Source organism: Phytophthora infestans, genomic scaffold (genome assembly GCF_000142945.1).
Source record: "Phytophthora infestans T30-4 supercont1.8 genomic scaffold, whole genome shotgun sequence".
Classification (NCBI taxonomy): domain Eukaryota; phylum Oomycota; class Peronosporomycetes; order Peronosporales; family Peronosporaceae; genus Phytophthora; species Phytophthora infestans.
This window is the reverse complement of record NW_003303751.1, coordinates 2,878,750-2,897,763: the sequence shown is the minus strand read 5'-3', so window position 1 is coordinate 2,897,763 and position 19,014 is coordinate 2,878,750. Positions and strand designations below refer to the sequence as shown.

The window sequence follows — 19,014 nt, the reverse complement described above, 5'->3', positions numbered from 1 at the left end:
GCCACCCGCCGCTGCTCTTCGCCGATTCGAGAGTGCGAAGACTCTCAGGGGCTAAGTCCCCGAGGTACGCGCCACCCGTGCACCCATCACGAAGACTCAGTTCTTCCCCAGTAGGGCGCCCCGCCCCTACTGGTTCCCAGCGTTCCACTGTCCCCGGGATCCTGGCTTCTGCCAGCGACCCTTGAGGACGGGCTTGGGGAAGGACCGTCTGCGGAGTCTTTCCGCAGGACAGTCGCGCTTGAAGTGGTCCATCTTCTCGCAGCCGAAGCAGCGGATGTCACGCTGTTTGGCGGACCCGAGTTCCATGGGAACTGGTCCGTTGGGGCTTGCTCGACCGGGAGCCGACAAGGAGCTCCCAGGCCACGCTGAGGCCGGCGTACGCGCCTGGCGATGGCTGTACTCTTCTTGAAGAGCCACTTGAATCGCCTCTTCAAGGGTGCTTGCCTGCACCCGGAACAGCTGAGTGCGTGCGGGGCCCACTCGAAGGCCGTTCATGAACACAGTCATCTTGATGTGTTCATTGAGTGGGTTTCCCACTAGGGACGCCGTGAGCTCCCGTATCTCTTGCACATACTCGTGCAGCTCGCGCCTTCTTTGTTTACACGAGAGGAAGCGCGAACGCTGGTGGTACTCGTAGTTCGCCGGGGGGAACGCGGCTCGGAGCTGTTCGCACAGCTGAGCCCAGGATGTGAAACATCCAGGGGATGTTGCTTCCCGTGTGTACACCCAACTCTTAGCACGACCGCTAAGGTTGGAGAGTGCAAAAGCAACACGCAGTTGCTCGGTCGAGATCAGAGCCGCGTCCATCGCGAGCTCTACTTCTCGGACCCAGAAGTGAAGGTTCTCGTCTTCCTTACCTTCATACGGCTTAACCTTCAGCCGTATTGGCTTCGGGTGAGGCGGATTTGCTCCCGCCGCCGGAGCCTGCAGGTTCTCCCGCACATGCGCGATGAGGCCCTACTCGTACGCGTCGAATGCATTGACGCGCTCGAGCTGCTCAGCCGGTGTTGACACCACCAGGCTCTGCAAGGCCTCCATCCCGAAGATGCCTGCCATCTTCCGAACCGACTCGAACTGAGAGTCGTTCATATGGGAGAAGTCGCTCCTATCCATGGCAACGAACTTCGGAGAGGTTCAGGTAGTCTACCCGCGGTGGCGTGGATTGACTACTAGTGCTACCAAGTGTGACGGGGTCACACAGCACCTTGCGCTAGAGGAAGTTATCTTCCGAGAGTATACAAACTCTCAGTGAACGGCAGCTCACAGGTCCCCTCTTTATTGAAAGAGAGCGAAGTGACCTAAATAAGGTAGATTGTAAACTGAGTATATTTATAGGTAGGTCAAGTTTGGGTTTAATACAAACTATAAGTTACCTATAGAAATGCAATGTCGTTTGACCAATGGTTGGCTTTGAGCGACCTTAGTACCTTGTACCAAATATCCCGGAGTATGTCGTGTCATACACCTGAAGTGTGAAGTGTCACACTTCATGTAACCAGGGTACACTTAGGGCTACGTACCCCGTTACAACATCGCTCTCCTTAGCTTGGTCGCGGTAGCCAGAAGTAATTCACTAATCGAGCCGATCAGCGAGTTCGTCATATCCACTTAGGCGCACGTACTCGCGTACTATCTCAGGCACATCCTGACACAAGTTGGTCAGAAGCTCCCAGGAATTCGCTATCGCCTAGAATCCAACAGTTCTCTTCAGCTCCTAATCTTTGTATAACTCGAGACGTGAGGCGTGAACCTCATCCTTACGGCCCGTCACGAGGTGTTCAATCTTGAACCAGTGGGGTAGCACATCGATCGCCTTGAGCGGTCCTACCTACTGGCCGAGCATCTTATAGTTTGGCAGACGTTGGACGATCCTCGACCCCACCGCAAAATCGCCAATATTGAACTTAGTCAGTATTCCTATGTGGGCAACCATGTCTTAGAGTCGCTTCCGTTCCTTTACTTCGACATTTCAACGCCTCTCGCCTACTAGGAGAGCCGGTTCCCGGCGATGACCCGGATGGTTGGCTCATCGGAGGCTCGCGCTATTTGCTCAGAGGGAAATAAGCACTCAAGTGATTAGTGCTATTGCACACAAAGCATCGGCGGATGCCGCCGCACCACTCCAGCTCCACTTCTTCGTCTTCAGCATAGAAGAGCTCGCATCATCAGCGCTTCATCCAGGTCGAGCCGACTGAAGTTGTGATCGGCATTCAATGGATCATTCACCGCCTCTTCGAAAGCGTTAGGGTGTACACGGAATACTTCCGTTCGAGCTGCGCTCACACGAAGTTCCTCCAAGAACACGGTCACGGTGACCAGTTCGAAAGAGAGTTCGCCGTCATCCCGGCGATAAACGTTCTCAACGCTTGGACATAATTCAATAACTCCTTCTTACCCTGCCGGGTAGCAAGGAACCTCGTCCGAATACAGTACGCCTGATTAGGCGGCCGCGACCATGCGCGAATGCTGCTGTTTCAGCTGATCCCAAGTGGAAAATGCACCGTTAAGAGAAGTGCCACACGTTAATGCCGATTCGCGAGCGCGAGCACCAAGCATGTGGATAACCATGCTCAGACCAGAGCAGGGCTGTTCCCATGGCCATCTCGACCTCACGGGTCCAGAGAAGGCGATCCTCCCACTATTCCTCTTCGAAAGATTAAACGCTCACCATAACCGGATTCAGTCTCATAGACGTTTCACGCGTCATCGACGCCACCTCCGTTGCAGCGCTCATCTTCTTTAGGAGATGCTCCAAGAGCGCGCTCTCGCGCGAGAACGATTCCATCCTGGCAGTGACCGCCTCTGGACCTTGCGATGCAAGATGAGCAACACCCATCGGGCCCGACAAGGACATAAGCTTAGTAAGTGCGTCCTGCTGCGCCGGGGGTGAATGCGCGACACTGCGTGTTCCATCCTCGCAGAGGAAACATTCCACCGACTCAAGAGCAAGATCGACTACAAGTGCTACCAATAGCAGCGGGGCTGCCGTAGATTTAACGTCAGAGGAAAACGTTCGACTCAAAGCGTTACTAACACTAAGTTAATTACCCGAAGGACATTACAGCCCACGACCAGACTCAACGTTAATAACATTACTTTATGCTTCAAAATCAGAATTGTTTTTTTTTTATTATTGCAACCAAGCGCCTAGAAAAAAATGCATTTGTTTAATTATCAAGCACAGCTAAATCTAATCAACGGTATGACATGTAGCTTTCCGCTAACGTACTGAGATGCCTTGTTAGCTCTCCTACTTATGTACTGAGCGTTTGTTAGCGTTGCGGGTCCGTACCTTGTGTTCCACACCGTGTAACCCCGCTACAAAGGAAGCGGAAAAGGACAAGGCAGGGAACCGGGATGTCGCCGAACAGGTAGCAAAATCTGACAAGATTGTAGAAGATGAAGATGAGGACGAGGAAGACACGGATACCGTGGTGAACGATGAAGGCGCTGAGGGTGCAATCGGGAGTTCTGCAAGTAATGGAGGAGGTTGGTGAGCCCGTCCAGGTGTCGTTTAAGCCCGCCTACACCGCCGAAATCAAATATGGCCATTCATGCTGATTCGATGTGTTTTGCATTAGGAGAGCATGGATACCCTGCAAAACGTCCTTATTGAGCCCTTAGACCGTTCCATTGAGTCACATAAAGTAGACAGGAGAGAAAAACGACTCGAACTTGAGATCCGTTGCCAAATCCGTTACCACTTTATCTTTAAAGTGTGTTCCTTGGTCAAAGAGCAGCATCGCCGGACTTCCATAGCAAGCATACCAGATCGACAGTGCCTCACCTGCCACGTGTGCTGTCGCACGGGAATAGCTCACAAAAAGTGACAGGCCGTCTTTTACTACCAACAGGTAGGCCGACTGATCAAATCCATCATCTAAATACAAATAGTCCCAATGCAAAATCTCATTGTGCCTAGTCGCTGTTAAGAGAGGACCGTAGGTGCGAGAAATCGTTCGAGGTCCTTTTAAGTGTTTGCACAGCAGACATTACCGGACAATCTCAGCCACTTTGGCATGCGGTTCGTAATGTAGAATCGATCGTTTAGTAGCCGTTTCGTTGTTTCTTGACTGCGTGGCCTTGACAGCTACAATGGACCACCGCGAAGATGAGCGCAAGTCGCCGTGTTCGCTGTTTGATGAAATTTGCACGTATTGTACTGTACACTACCGTACGGCATCGCTAAGCTTATAATGTGGAAGGGTGGTTAGCCAATCTAGCCCACCTTCCCAGAAATCATTGCGTAGTGTACCTATTCGGGGGGGGGGGGTCAAAATTTACACTTGGACGCCAATAAAACGGTCAGACGTCTCCCAAAATATCACACCGGTCATAATTGGATGGCCTTTTTCATTTATTTATCTTCGCTACCGACAACTGGTTACATGCAGCCGTGAGGGTCAGCGGGAGACGCTTTGTACGTACGGAGGGTGTTCCGTACTCTGCAAGACATGAAAAAGTGCCAATGACGGTTGGGTGTTATTTTTGGTCATTGCATGTATCATGCCTGTTGCACTTTTACAACCTGCATATGTACCTTTCTGCAAGCCTGGCGGCTTGGTGGCACCCCTTACAGCATCCTTGTACATCGCCGTGTGCCAGAGCACAATCTAAATCTTGTAGGTAAACTTAGAGCGATGCTGGGTGATGAAAATGTCCCCCCTCCCTATTGCAAACCTGATATCATGCATTCTCGAGCGCTATCCATAATTTACACATCAGTCAATATTAAAGTCCACGGGCGCAATTGGTTTGTGACTTTTTATTGTAAGAGGGGCCTTGAATTGCTTTACCGCTCAGAATATTCCGAAGGCTACTTAATATTTAGGAACTAAAAGAAGTACTATCCCCAAAGGGCCATATTCGAAACGTCTAAGATGCCGAGGGGGAACATCAGCAATATCTTGAGAACTAATCCAATTCACGCAAGCAATACAGAAAAAGAAAGAGGAAATAGAGCACTTTCTCAAAATGCTAACGATGAAGGACTACACCGAGTACGAATACTAGTACATCTTATCAAACCTGGTGTTGTTTGTCAAGGTGGTACATGCCGTCACAAGTGTACTCAATTCGGTACGATTATGCTTTTACTAAAAGTAAGTATAATTACACAACTGCACACAACTCCGTAGAATCCGCTAACAACATCAAGCTCGTTGCACCGCTGTCGGGGCACTGAAAGCATGGCACCTGAGATCTTATTGGGACAGTAAACCTGTGCGTCGAAGAGTTAACGACTTGTGCAGTCGGCAGGATTGTGGATGCGACCGCGGATGAGGTTTGTACATCAGGTAGATGGCTCGTTTTTCTCTTTTTCCTTGACAGAGTTGTTGTCGTCGCTGTTGCTTTTTCACGCGCACCTCTCTCTCAGCAGCCTTTCTTGCTCTTTCAGCAGCCTTTTTTGCTCTTTCAGCCGTCTTTAGCGCAGCGACTCTTTCTCGCTCGATCTTCCTATGGAGTTGCTCGGCCTTGCGTTGAGCAGCAGCTGCCTCTCTACGCTGTATGTTCGGCTTCCTATCTAGTCTTTAATCTTCCCGCTCAACCGCTTTGAGCTTTCAAGACTCCTCTGCTTGACGGACAGCTTAAACCATCTCTGGATGTGTCATGAGTACGCCACCATCGACATACGTCCGCTTGTGTCGGTTGGAGGGGGGCAGGGGTTGAGGAGCTAGCTTTTTAGCTTGTTGGATACCCAGAAAAGCCGACGCAATTGAGTCAGCAGAGATACCTTCTCTTCTCAGCTTTCGGGTTTGCCTTTCCGACTACTCCGGTACTTGAAGAACATACTTCACTTTTGGTAGCTCATCTAAAACAGGTTCACTTCCAATAATCTGAGCGGGCATGACCTATAATGACAATGAGAAGATGCCGGTATTCTTAAACGACTTTGTTGTAGTGTCGAAAGTCGCGGTCCCTTTAAGCTCCTCGTTTTGCGATATTTAGATGCCGCCGCGCCAGGCTTGTCGACTCGACAAGCTCGACAATGTCGAGCTAATCTTGCCAGATTGTGCGGCCGGACGAATAGATTCGGGAAATACGATTTTAGTTTTTCGTAGTTTTGCTTCAGTGATGAAAATACGACATCATCAAGAGACTGTGTAAAATGACTAGTGTGAGCCGGGCGCACAAATATGTCAATTTTGTGTGATCTCGAGTACAAAACTGGTCCGTTTACATGGGAGAAATGCCCATCGATAATGAGAAAAACTGAACGCGGCACGTTTTTAGCAGACATTTGAGTGTCAAAATATTGCAACCAGAGTAGAAAGAGTAACCCGTTTATATTCGATGACTCGGTCACGGAGCACGTCGAGCCATCTAAGGAGCCAAGCATCTACTCGCTTTCCCGAAAAAATGTGGTCTGGTCTCCGGATGCGCTCACACACACCATCAGTGACATGTTGTCACGGTCGCTAGACCTTAATATATTTGCTCGCATTCCCTTAGAACAAATAACACGAGGAGCCTTGCGTCCTGGGGGGCATAACCCCGTCTCATCGCAATTTCAAATCTGTTCAGCAGTTAGCCCCTGCATTGCCACCTGAAGGTTGCTGTGGAAAGAGCGAATCCTTTCAACAGTTGACATTTGATACCGCTTAATATCAAGGATCTGAGCCCGTTTCCTGATCAACCTATCCTTGTGACGCTTGACAAACTTCAAAAGCCATTTAGCGTTGGGAAACGACTGTATTTTGCGCTTTGCGATTTCGTGGGCTAGAAGACGAAGCTCGTTATCGGTCATGCATATTCCACGTCTTGAACGAAAGAGAATGACCTCGACTATCCCTTCTTCATCTTCTCGGGCATCGATCCGGACTTTTCCCGTCACCCGATGAAGAGCACTTCTTGAAACGTTATAGCTGGTTGAAGCGTTCGTTAGAGATCTTCCTTCCTCTATAACAAGACGAATAGCACCCGCAAAGCTCTGCTGCAGTGACGTGGACTCCGTAGCACTGAAACTTGACTTGATCGGTTGTTCAAGAGGGATTATACGAGTTTGAGGTCTAGATGGCCGTCCCTGGTTTAATTCGCTTTTGTTTGGAATGCGATAAAAGGGAGAGGAAGCACAACTCTTTCCTTTACCGCTCTGAAAAAAAGTATTTACCGAAAACGCATTCAAACGACTACAGCCCCTGTGTGACAGTTACTTCCTCTGGTCGGAAATGATCACGCGAAGTTAGTATGATAGGTCTTTCAACTGTTCAATCCTCGATAGAAATTTGAAAAAACCTATCATACTAACTGACACGTCTTTCAACTGCTCTATCCCCGATAGGAATGCTCTTCAGTTTGTCACGTACTTCGTCTCGATTCTTCCGCTTTCTGCCGCTGTTCTTCTTAAGCCGGTTAAGTCACTCACCCCTACGACACCAGCCGTCATTGCAGAGCTGTACAGCTCCAATTAACTTCACGGTGTCCGGAAGTCGGCTCATAAGAACATCAAACGCTTCACGGGGTAGTTCTCTGTTGTTGCTGATCTTTAGAAGCTCGTCAATGACGGCTTTTGCGCTCGTTGTCGATAAGGTTGGACTTCGGCATGTTTATAGAGGAAGAAACAGCGTAGCGCAGGCGTGGTGGGTCGCACTCCAGGCGAGGCTTGAAACCTTGAGAGCTAAAACTGAAATTGCAGAGGCTATAGAAGTCCGTTCTGCGCACAACCGGTGGCTTTAAAAAGAGGAGGTGCAGGGCTTCCGTTTGGTCCAATCAGATGCCGTATTGGATAAATAGAGCTGAAGCGATTGGTCATTTTGTCAGTTTCGCGTGATCATTTCCGACCAGAGGAAGTAGTAGCCAATAAACTACAGTACGGATTGATCATCAAGCGACACAGATCCCACGTTAGCTAAATAACCATAATGTATTTCCGACTCATTGCCTCCCTCCGTAAAAATAGAATTTTTTGGAAACCCTCGGTAAAAAAAAGGTAAAAAAAAACGGAACTGATGAGTCGTAGTACTCTTTGTGAATGTTGGTTTTTACATTTTTTAAGAACGTACATGTTCACCAAAACAGGAACATGATAAACTTGTTAGTGTTGCAAATGCCTCAGCACAGTACATGTACATTGCACTTAGGTACTTGGGCGTCTTAGTTTCTTAGCGCCTAGACACAAGATTTCAGTTACTGTAGTTCTGCGTACATTTGTTTGATCTCGGCTTCGAAGCGAGCCTTGAGCTGCGGGCGTTTCAACTTGAAAGTAGGCGTGATGAGACCATCCTCCATGGAAAACGGATCCGGGTGGAAATGAATCTTCTTGACGAGCTCGAATCCACGCAGCTGCGCCTCCTTCCCGGCCGCCTGCATATCTTCGAGCACTTCCTTTTGGAAGGCCGAGTTTTGAACCAGTTGCGCCACTGCAGCGTGTTCCCCAGACAGGCCATTGGCGAGCCCCCAGGCCTCAGCAATCTCTGGGTCAGGCACCACAACTGCCACGAGACAGCTCTGCAGCGAATCGCCATACACGAAGATCTGCGCCACGTACTTGCTCTTCAGATACACTCCCTCGACCTTCTCAGCCGCAACGTACTCGCCTTGCGAGAGCTTGAAGATGTTCTTCTTGCGGTCAATAATGCTCAGCGTTCCGTCAGCATTCCAGCAGCCGATATCTCCAGTATGGAACCAGCCATTCTCATCGATCACCTCGGCGGTCTTGTCTGGCTGCTTGTAGTACCCAGCAAACACCACAGGACCCTTCGCGAGGATCTCGCCGCGAGGACGAGGCTTGTCTTTGCTGGTATAGCCCATCTCCGGGACGTCTTCGAGACACACCTGCATACGCACCAGTGGCGGGCCAACGTGTGGTCCCAACGGCATGTCACCCGAGGCAAGACACAGTCCAGCCGCCGTCTCACTGAGTCCATAGCCCTCCACCACGTCACAGCAGAAGACGATCTTCATAAACTCCTTCACGTCCGCACTCAAGGGAGCAGATCCGGACAAAATGCTGCGAACGCGGCCACCCAGCACCTGTCGGATCTTAGCGAAGATCAAGGCGTCCCATAGCGCGTGCGTCTTGTAGCCAGCACTCAACCCAGCGCGCTTGCTGGCGTAGGCTTGGTCGAACATGAGTTTCTTGAGGCCTCCAGCTGCAGCGACGCCCTGCGTGATCTTGTCGTACACGCGGTTGAACAGCCTTGGAACCGACACAAACAACGTCGGAGCGAGCTCGGCCAGGTCCTCCATCAGGAAGAGCACGTCACCCTGATAAAAGCCAGCAGCCGCGCTGTTCTGCAAGATGGACCCGATCACAGCTCGCTCGAAGACATGCGGTAATGGCAAGTACGACAAGTGCACGTCCGTCGAGTTCACTTGCAGTCTCTCTCCAGCCAGAGAACTGACGATGGTGAAGTTCCTGTGCAGCAGGATCACACCCTTGGGGTCTCCCGTAGTGCCTGACGTGTAGCACAGCGTCGAGATATCCGTCGGGAGTGGAGGATCCGCTGGTAAAGGCTCTGCACGTCCAAGGAGTTCAAGATCACTCAAGCTCTTAAGCTCGATGTTCTTGGCTGCAGCTAAGCGACGCTGCTCCTCCGTGATTGGCTCGAACTGCACGACTATTTGCAGCTTCGGACAGGCCTCTCTGCAGTCCATGACGACGTGGAACTGGTCCATGCCACAGAACAACACTCGGATCTCGGTATGGTTGGCAATGTAGGGCACTGCGTCGGGCCCCAGAGTGTCGTAGAGCGGCACCAGCACGAAGGCCATGCGGTCGCAGGCGTGGGCCACCAGGCACCACTCGATTTGGTTCTTAGCGAAGATCCCGACATTCTCTTGGCGTTTCAGACCACACGCACGCGTCAGTCCCGACGCCAGGTCGTCCATGCGGGTCTTCACCTCAGCGTAAGTGAGCCACTGGAAGGCGCCCACTTTCCCCGTGGCCGGGTCCACCACACGGCGACCGTAGCACGGACGAGAGCCACCCTCGTGGCTCCACCCACGTAAGAAGTTGTGGTACAGCGTCTGTTGCGCCTCGTCGACCGGCACCGTGTTGGGCACTTCGTACGTGGGACCGTGCGTGGCGTCGCCCGTGTTAGGCACAGCCGTGGTGTAGCGCAGACCCTTGTACGACTCGAAGTCGATCTCGCTCATGGGCAGAGCGGCGCTGCTAGCGGACCCCATACTGAAACCAAGAGAAAGAAGACTGAATGTACGCGACGCCAACAAAAAGGCGGAATGCAGATTTAGTGTTTAGCTACGCAAGTTGAAGGTGTGGCTATTTGACGTCAAACGCCCTGTTTCTGCAATGGACTCGACGTGGAAACTACTACAGTAGTATTTTTTTTGCATTTGTTTTGTTTATAAATAGAGCATTTTCAAATGAGAGTCGTTATTGTGCCAGACTGAAAACGCAAAAAATTAATTGTCAAGGAAATTTTGAGTCCCTCGTACGGTTAAATTTGTATACCCGTATACGGAGCTTTTGTGCCACTCATTTAGGGGCACTCCATTTCGAGAAGAACAGCGCCAGCAATGGATCGGCGCCAGCCTGCACGCGCGTCGAAGAAGCGGCCCTCAGAGGAAGCCTACAGCGGGGGCAGTGAGAATGACGGCTCGGACGCGAGCTGGGTGGACGACTCCGCCGTATCCAGTAGTTCCAGTGCGGCGACGTGGAGTGTCGAGGATTCAAGCGTGACTGATACGCCTGGCGAGAGAACAAGTGGAGGTAGTAGCGGAAGAGGACCTCCAGAAGTCTGTGCAGACTTAGTTGAAACGCAGTTTCAGTCCTGGGAAGCCTTTCACTCGTATCTGGACGAGTATCAGAAGCAGACTTACCAGGTAAGGGCATTGATGGCACTATGTATTACATTATGAGAGTATTCAACGGGTTTGACCAATTTACTGTAGGTTTTTAGAGTGCGATCAACTAAAAGCGTGGCAGAACGGAACAGGCTAATCCAGAAGGCCCAGAAGCCGTCTTCAACGCTCATCCCAGAGGCATGGTGTACGTACGCAAAGACGCTCATTTGCACGCATGGCGGCAAGTACAGATACCGTGGTAAAGGGAAGAGGCCACGTCAGGAAGTACGCCCGATCGAGTGCAAGGCCCAGGTGCGAGACGTTGACTGTCGGTCACTGCCGGTCACAGTCGGTTGTAGTCTGGCACTGTCGGTCACAGTCGGTTACTGATCGGTACTTTATGTAACAATACTATTCAACAGCTAACGTTGCTCATGTGTGTATACAGATAAACGCTTGCGTTCAAGTGGTGAACACATCCCCTCTTCATTTTGCAGTTTGAGTCACTAAGACTGCATTATCTCACAACCACGGATTGGGGTTGCGTACGTACCGCCATTATCCCGCTAATCGACTGGCTATAGAAGAAGATGTTTTGGCGACGGTCGACTCCCTCAGAAAGTCAGGCACAAAGACGCAAAACATTTTGAAATTTATCGTGGAGAACACCAGCAGCGATCCAACTCCTCAAGATGTACGAAACCTAATCCGGAAGCTAAAGAAACAAGACCAGGGCGTGTCATCTCGTCCAGACGAAGAGTTAAAGCACTTGTTCAGTTGTATTACTGGGCGAATTATACTGCTTCCAGTGAGCTGTAACGGCACGCACTGGTGCGGTATCATGATCAACACAGCTGAGACAACTATCAAGTACTATGATTCCATGAGCAGCAGCTACACTGGTACCCTTAGAGTACTAGCGCACAAACTTGTGCAACACATGCCGGCTACACCAGGACGTTACAGAGTGGTTCCCTATGTTGCGGATGCTGGAGTCCAACTAGACAGCTACAACTGTGGGGTGTACGTTCTGCTTGCATTCGAAACGTTCTGTAGCGGAGAAAGCACAGGTGAATTGAGTAAGAAGGCACTGCAGTACCAGCGTTATCGCTACTTGCAGATGTGCATGTGAAGCAATACACTTTGTTTAACTTGAATTATATAGTTGCTGTTAACACACATTGTGTCGGAAACATCACAGAAAGGTTGGATTCGTCCTTGAGGTTAACATCGGCCTTGAGGATGACTTCACTCTAAAAACACTAAGTGCTCGTATCCGGATTATACAGCATATACAAGAAGGGTGAATTTCTTCGTCGGGCACAATCGGTCACGTCGGTGGTCAGTCGGTCACGAATGGCTCGTCTTCGTACCTTTCAGTCGGTCACAATAACGCCTGCCTTTTAAATTGCTACTACTGTATCCCTAGGACTCAAATCGAAACGGAACTCAAATCAAAACAACGGTAATCGATACCTTTTTACAACTCACAATAAATAATTGTCAAAGAGAAATCAATTATGGAGGGAGGTCCAAATCCATAAAATACATTATGCGTACGAAACAAATTCATTGAAAATATGCAAAGAATGGTGAACACAATATATTTTTAAGGAAAGAAGTCATTGAGTACATTAGTCTTCTTCTAGTCGAAAGTGACAAAATGAAAGCTTGACAGCACCATTTTCTTCTACGGTCCACATGTACTCCAAGTAACAAGTTTCTGATAAATTCCATGATGAAGTTAGCACGAAGGCACAAATTGCATGTAAGTGAGTTCTGAAAAATCGCTTACAGTAGGTACTGTACCACTGCCCGCCAAAGCACAAACCAAACGTTCCGTGGCTTACGCTACTTGCCCAGCTCAATCTTCGACTGCTGCTTGGACGCATTGAGCTCCAGCATTCCGAAGCCTGCCATGAACAGGCTCGATCCGAGTATACACTGCCACGGGAACACTCGACCATTGATCGTGACGTCCCACACCAAAGAGAGCGGGATCGTCATCATTGCCCCCACACTCGTGATAAGTGGAGTCGTCCAGCACAGCGCAAGCGACTGCAGCAACGTGTACGCACCAGCCAATGCTGCAGCCGCAACCAGCAAAAAGAGGCCTTAGTCGGTGCCAGGCAAGCCAAGAGGTTCACGCAAGGATTCCCACGGGCACACTGCGAATAGAAGACTCCCGACCAACCATACCGGTAGGGTCACCGCTCCACAAATGCCCGTGAGTGTGAGGATGGTTGACGCGTCTACGACTTCTTCGCCCACAAAGACACGATAGGCGACCGCGTAGCCTCCGACTATCATGGTCTGGATCACCACCAACACGCACGCCACCACACTCGTATTCTGAGTACTTTCTACCTCTCCTCCCTGGTAGATCGTGATCAATGCGACGCCGACAAAAGACGTGAGGACACCACAAAGTTTCTTCAAACTCGCTTGGTCATGCAGAAAGCAAATGGAGAAGAGATACACGAAGAACGGAGCCGTGTTGCTAATGGACGTGCCAGCCGCGACGCTGACCGTCCCCAACGCCGTGAACCACATGTAGTCGGCGATGATGTAGACCGAGTTGAGTACCACAGCCATTTTCAATAACTTACGCAGCGGATGCAGCGAGTGACGCTCCAGGACGGCAACAAAACCCCAGTTGTCAGAGCACACGTCGGATTTCTGGTCACGGACTCGGTGATAAACGTACATCGCGGGCAGTAGCAGCACCTAAGTCTGTGATGTAATGCAAGATCACTTGCACCAGCTCCTCCAACCCGCAGCCAACTTCGTTGGAGAGATCACTGCTCAGCTATAGTTAAGCAGATCTCTAGGTGCTGTTCGCAGGTGCTGCTCCAGAAGGCATGACAGGATGATAAAGTACAGCCGGTTGTTCTTCAACGCGGACTACAACGACTACAAGGACGGCATTCCCTGGGCTGTCGTCATGGCAGGCGGGTGCGTCCTAAACTAGATTAGATAGCTCACGCTTCAATTGACATTGAAGCAACCAAGCAACTACAAGCAATAAACGTTGGCTTAACGGGAGTTCCAGCTCCCAAATCGTGAGCACGTCACAAAGTTAACTTTAGTAATCTATCGTGCAGATACGATGAGGACTCGCAGTGGCCGTTCGAACCAAGTTGGTCAAGGAGCCGCGACTGCTGGAGCAACAGCTACAACGGATAGTGGCGACTTAAGCGCGAATGCGACGGCCACCATTCCGGTATCATCAACGTCTATCTCGCCACCGTACGTGACAGATGTGTCCCACGCCGCCCTCGTGAAGTGGAAGCGCGAGCGACAGGAGTATGAGGAGGCAATTGAGGCGCGCTGCAGTATAACTGGTGAAAACAAGGGGAAGGCGCTACGAAGCGTGAAAAATTCGTTCAACCGGCAATTACTCAGCACGTTGTGCAGACTTGAGTGGGGCACGACTGTGGAGGAGGTCACTGATGCTCGGATTATCGTAGAGTTGGACAAGATTGTCGGAAACGTCATGAATGACGCGATCCTCGATGTTGATGCAATTTTCAATGACGAACTATAGATGAATCTACGTGAGCGGGATGTGAAAGCTCGCGTGATCAACTACTTCATGCGCTGCGATGAGATCATATTGCAGCACGGTATGGCAAGCATCTTCTCCACTGAGACGGGGAAGAAGGAGAAGTGTAACATTCTCAGGAAACATCTCGAGCCTGCTGCGTTGCGTGAGGCTGTGGACACACACCTACGCATCGTAGACGCGAGCAGCAAATCGGACGAGAGTGCACTTTACATGCTTGTGAAGGAAAAAGCGCTGGAGCAAGAGCGAGTGTATCAGTAGCTGGCCAAACGTAGGCATCAACCGACCACTTCGCACAATACTGGGAAAAGAAGAGCGATGGTGACCCGGGGTCCCGTCATGGCAACCAGCGTTCCAGCTCCGATCGGAAGGTTGAAAAAGCCTCCGAACGTGGACGTTCTGTGCAGGCACAGACCAAGCCTGCAGCAGCGTGTCAGGGCAAGCCACGGACTGGCTGTTTTCACTCTGGCAAGGACCACTGGCTCAGTCAGTGCCCGGACCTAGATGAGGCTGCGAAAGAAGCCATTTTGCCCGAAAGAAAAAACAAGAGTGGTGTCAACAATGAAAAGAACAAGAAATTGCGCTCGAAGCGCGTCGATGCACCTTCTACGACGAACAAGGAGTGTTGTCCTACGGTAGTCATCAACGGAACACTGGAGCTGCCGTATTGCGCCGACAGCGGCTCGGATATGAACATCATTTCGCGTAAGCACGTCGATCTGCTTCGTGAGCAGGATGCGGCCGTTGTGCTAGTCGAATTGGATGCACCAATCACTTCGAGGGCTGTTGGTGGAGCTTTGCTCACCTCAACACATATAGTTGAAGTTCGACTGACGCTTAATACTGCAGCAGGGCCTGTGAGGTGCCAAGAGGCAAAAAAGTGTTTGATTGTCGAGACCGACGAAGACGAATTTATCGTTGGTAAACTGTTGCTGGTCGAGCTTGGTATCGATGTGGACCACCAATTAGAGCATCTGGCTACTCGTGGAATGGAAGATGACGATCCGTGTGGCGATCCTGAGGGAATGCCACCATGTAAACCTGCTGATGGCGACATTGTGATGAAAGTTGTGGATGCGTTAGTGCGTGACGCTATGGACCGTGGTGTGATTGACGAATACAAAACTAGTCGACTGTATGGGGTGGTTCGTAAGTATGACGGATGGCGTTTAGAGCTTGGGGATTACCCTCCTGCGCGTGTACCCGCACTGAAGATCAGGTTGAAACCAGGTGCGACACCATATCGGTGTAACGTTCGACAGTATAGCCCGGCGAAATCTGAGTTTATGGCCGAGTTCAACAAGAAGCTGGTGTCACTCGGTTGGGTATACGAAAATCGTGAGAGCCGTTGGTGTTGCCCTGCTTTACCTGTGACGAAGCCACACACCAGCAAATTTAGACAAACTGTGGATTATGGACCTACAAATTCTGTGACTGAACCGATTGCCGGCGTAATGCCAAGGCTTGAGGTGGCCCTCGAGCACTGCAAAGGAAAAATGTTTTACGCGGTGTTCGACTTCTTAAAGGGATTCTGGCAGCTACCCTTGGACAAGAGTTGTCAAGAAATCCTCTCTTACATGACAGACCGAGGTGTTTTTACACCTACACGAGTACCTCAGGGGAGTACAGACGCAGCACTGCACTTTCAGTCAACAGTGGAAATGGTATTGGGCGATCTGGTGGACAAGAGCGTTATAGTATGGATTGATGATTTGTTGGTTTTCGCTGACACTGCAGAAAAATTAGTGGATGCGATCGATGTTGTACTGGTGAAGCTAGACAAGCATGGACTTTTGCTCAGCCCAAAAAAGAGTGCCCTCTTTCTTACTGAAGTGCGATGGTGCGGTCGTATTATCAATCGACTCGGGATCGGGCACGACCCAGAGCGAATCCAAGCTCTGCGCGACATGCTTGTGCCCAAGACCGCTGCAGAGTTACAACAGTTCCTCTGTGCGAGCAACTGGATGAGGTCAGGGCTCGTAGACTATGCTCAGGTAGCACGACCACTACAGGAGCGGCTTGATAGCTCTCTTACCGGCTCCAAAAAGACGAAACGTATCGCCGCAGGCATTAAGCTGAATTTGACTGAAGCTGAGGTTAAATGTTTCAACGCTGTGAAGGGCCTGCTCGGCAATTCGGCAATGCTCACATTTCCAGACCCGGCCAAATAACTGTGTCTTTTGAGCGATGCTTCTGACTATGGATGGGGACTTGTGGTCACACAAGTGGGTCAGTGGCAAGATGATGTATTCATCCACGAACAGCACCACGAACTGCTCGTGTGTATGGGCGGGAACTTCAAAGGCTCTGCACTCAATTGGAGCGTCATTGAGAAAGAGTCTTACCCAATTGTACACGCGTGCGAAAGACTGGAGTACCTACTCCTACGACCCCAAGGTTTCAAGCTTTACTGTGACCATCGAAATATCGTGTATCTCTTCGCTCCGAACAAAGAACTGAAGAAGCACGTCCGGGGTAAATTGCTGCGCTGGTCCACGAAGTTATTGGAGTATAGATACGCGATCGAACACATTGAGGGAATCCATAACGTGTGGACAGACCTGATCTCGAGGTGGGGTGGCAAACCCCTACCTACTGCGCGCATGCAGTCAGCTAAGAGATTCACACGTGCCAACCGGAAGCGTGGCAGCAGTGCAGTGACAGGCACAACAACACCACCGCTGCGTCCACTAGATCAGGACGGATCTGTGTGGCCCACTATCGAGGAAATCGGAAGCGTGCAAGCATTGCACGATGCGCCAAAGGGTGCAACGCTGAGTGATGATGAACTGTGGCTCGTGAATAACATGATGTGGATACCAAGTGGAGCTCACGACCTTTCTCAGAGACTTCTGATAGTCGCTCATTGTGGTAGAAATGGACACCGCGGCATACATGTGATGGAGAACCACATTCGCCGGTTGTTCTACATTGGTGGCCTCACTAGGATTGTAAAGGATTTCTGCTCGAAATGCCTACTCTGCCTACATGTGAAGGGAGGGGTGGTGATCCCCCGACCTTTTAGTGAGACCCACTATACTTATGAGCGGAGCGAGACGCTACACTGGGACTTTTTGACTCTGGGCGACTCTTTTGGTACCTCTCGCTACACGCTCGTCCTGAAGGACGAGACAACCCACTTCACAGAGTTGGTGGCCTGTGACAGCCCAACATCTGAAGTTGCAGCGAGTGCCATCCTGGACTGGTACAGCCGCTTTGGAGCGCCGAGGGTGTGGGTTAGTGACTCGGGATCACATTCTAAGAACAAGGTGGTGGCAGATCTAGGCCGGAGACTGAAAAGTCGCCAAGGGTTTGTGCTAGCATACTCACCTTGGAAAAACGGCTCAGTGGAGCGCGTAAACCGGGACATCTTGCAAGTACTAAAGGCACTGGCACTTGAGTACAAGATCAGCTTGCACGACTGGCCCTACCTACACCCGCTGGTACAGTCCAGCATAAACCACTCACCGGTACCGTCACTAGCTAACCGGGCTCCGATTGAGTTATTTACGGGATTGCCATGTCCCAGTGCATTGGACACGGTATTTTTCCCGGGAGGGAAGGGGCGTGTAGCTACGCTGGACCAACCAGCGCCAAGTACAGTGGAGCGACTTACCAAACTACGAGAAACATCTGCAACATGCACAAGTCTGCCAAGGAGGAGCGACAACGCCAGGCCAAACGGTACCGGCTACGACCACACTATGAGCAACCTGGAAACTTCTCGGTCGGTGATTACGTCCTACGTTCTCGAGTCGATGAGAAGTTGCATGCGAACAAGCTACGAGTGATGTGGGTCGGTCCGTATCGCGTGGTTGGCAGTGCTGACTACTATTTTACTGTGAAGCATTTGGTCAGTGGAAAAACAATGAATGTGCACCCATCTCGTCTAAAACTGTATGCAGACGACTCACTAAATGTGACTGAGGAGCTTCTCGACCATGTTGCCTCTCAAGTAACACTGCTGGCCGTAGAAGCGATCGTGGGGCACCGATTGAATGCAGACACGCAGGCGTATGAGGTGAAAGTAAAGTGGCTTGGCCTTGAGACCGTCGAGGACTCCTGGGAGCCTTTAAAGACCATGAGTGAAGATGTACCACAACTTTTACTAAACTACGCTAATGAAGCTCGTGATGGTACCTTCCTACGCTCTACAACAACAGCCATCGATCGGAAGTCAAGCCAACCCACAACACTTCCTAAAGGCTAAGTTATGGGCACATCCTGTTCAAGACGATTATCGATTTGAGAAGGATCTACAACTGGGGACGGCCTACGACTTGGTTAGAGACTGAAACTTCTGGTACCCCTGGTATCATCAACAACGGCTACGATGGCAAAGTTTCGAGTTGCAGGACGAGGTACAGGCAATACAATTCTGATTTGAAGTTTTGGACGCCTGTGATTGGATGAAATCCCAATCCTTGGATTTTCATTGGCTGAAGCTGAATTGGTGCAAATCTTTGGGAAATGAACCTGTAACACTGCAACGTGTTGAAGTTGGCGTACCGGCTATGACAAGATATGTAACGAGACGGTTTTAAGTACACGATCATGGGGAGAACAGCATTTATAACACGGCGACGACGACGGGAGGAATTATAACTGCGGTGTTGGAAAGCTTGGGGGGCAGTGTGATGTAATGCAAGATCACTTGCACCAGCTCCTCCAACCCGCAGCCAACTTCGTTGGAGAGATCACTG

At 50.5% G+C, this 19,014-nt stretch overlaps 2 protein-coding genes across 2 annotated transcripts; both read right to left on the bottom strand.

The window, feature by feature from the left end:
• Positions 1-8,016: 8,016 nt before the first annotated feature.
• Positions 8,017-10,168, bottom strand: PITG_06566 (long-chain-fatty-acid-CoA ligase, putative; the record flags this gene model as incomplete). Its single annotated transcript, XM_002998613.1, has 1 exon — positions 8,017-10,168. The coding sequence occupies one exon, from the start codon at positions 10,126-10,128 to the stop codon at positions 8,128-8,130; it is 2,001 nt and encodes a 666-aa protein (XP_002998659.1).
• A 2,429-nt stretch (positions 10,169-12,597) lies between these two features.
• PITG_06565 (uncharacterized protein) lies at positions 12,598-13,341 on the bottom strand (the record flags this gene model as incomplete). The annotated part of the gene is made up of 2 exons (XM_002998612.1): positions 12,598-12,690; positions 12,946-13,341. The coding sequence occupies 2 exons, from the start codon at positions 13,339-13,341 to the stop codon at positions 12,598-12,600; spliced, it is 489 nt and encodes a 162-aa protein (XP_002998658.1).
• Between the last annotated feature and the right edge of the window lie 5,673 nt (positions 13,342-19,014).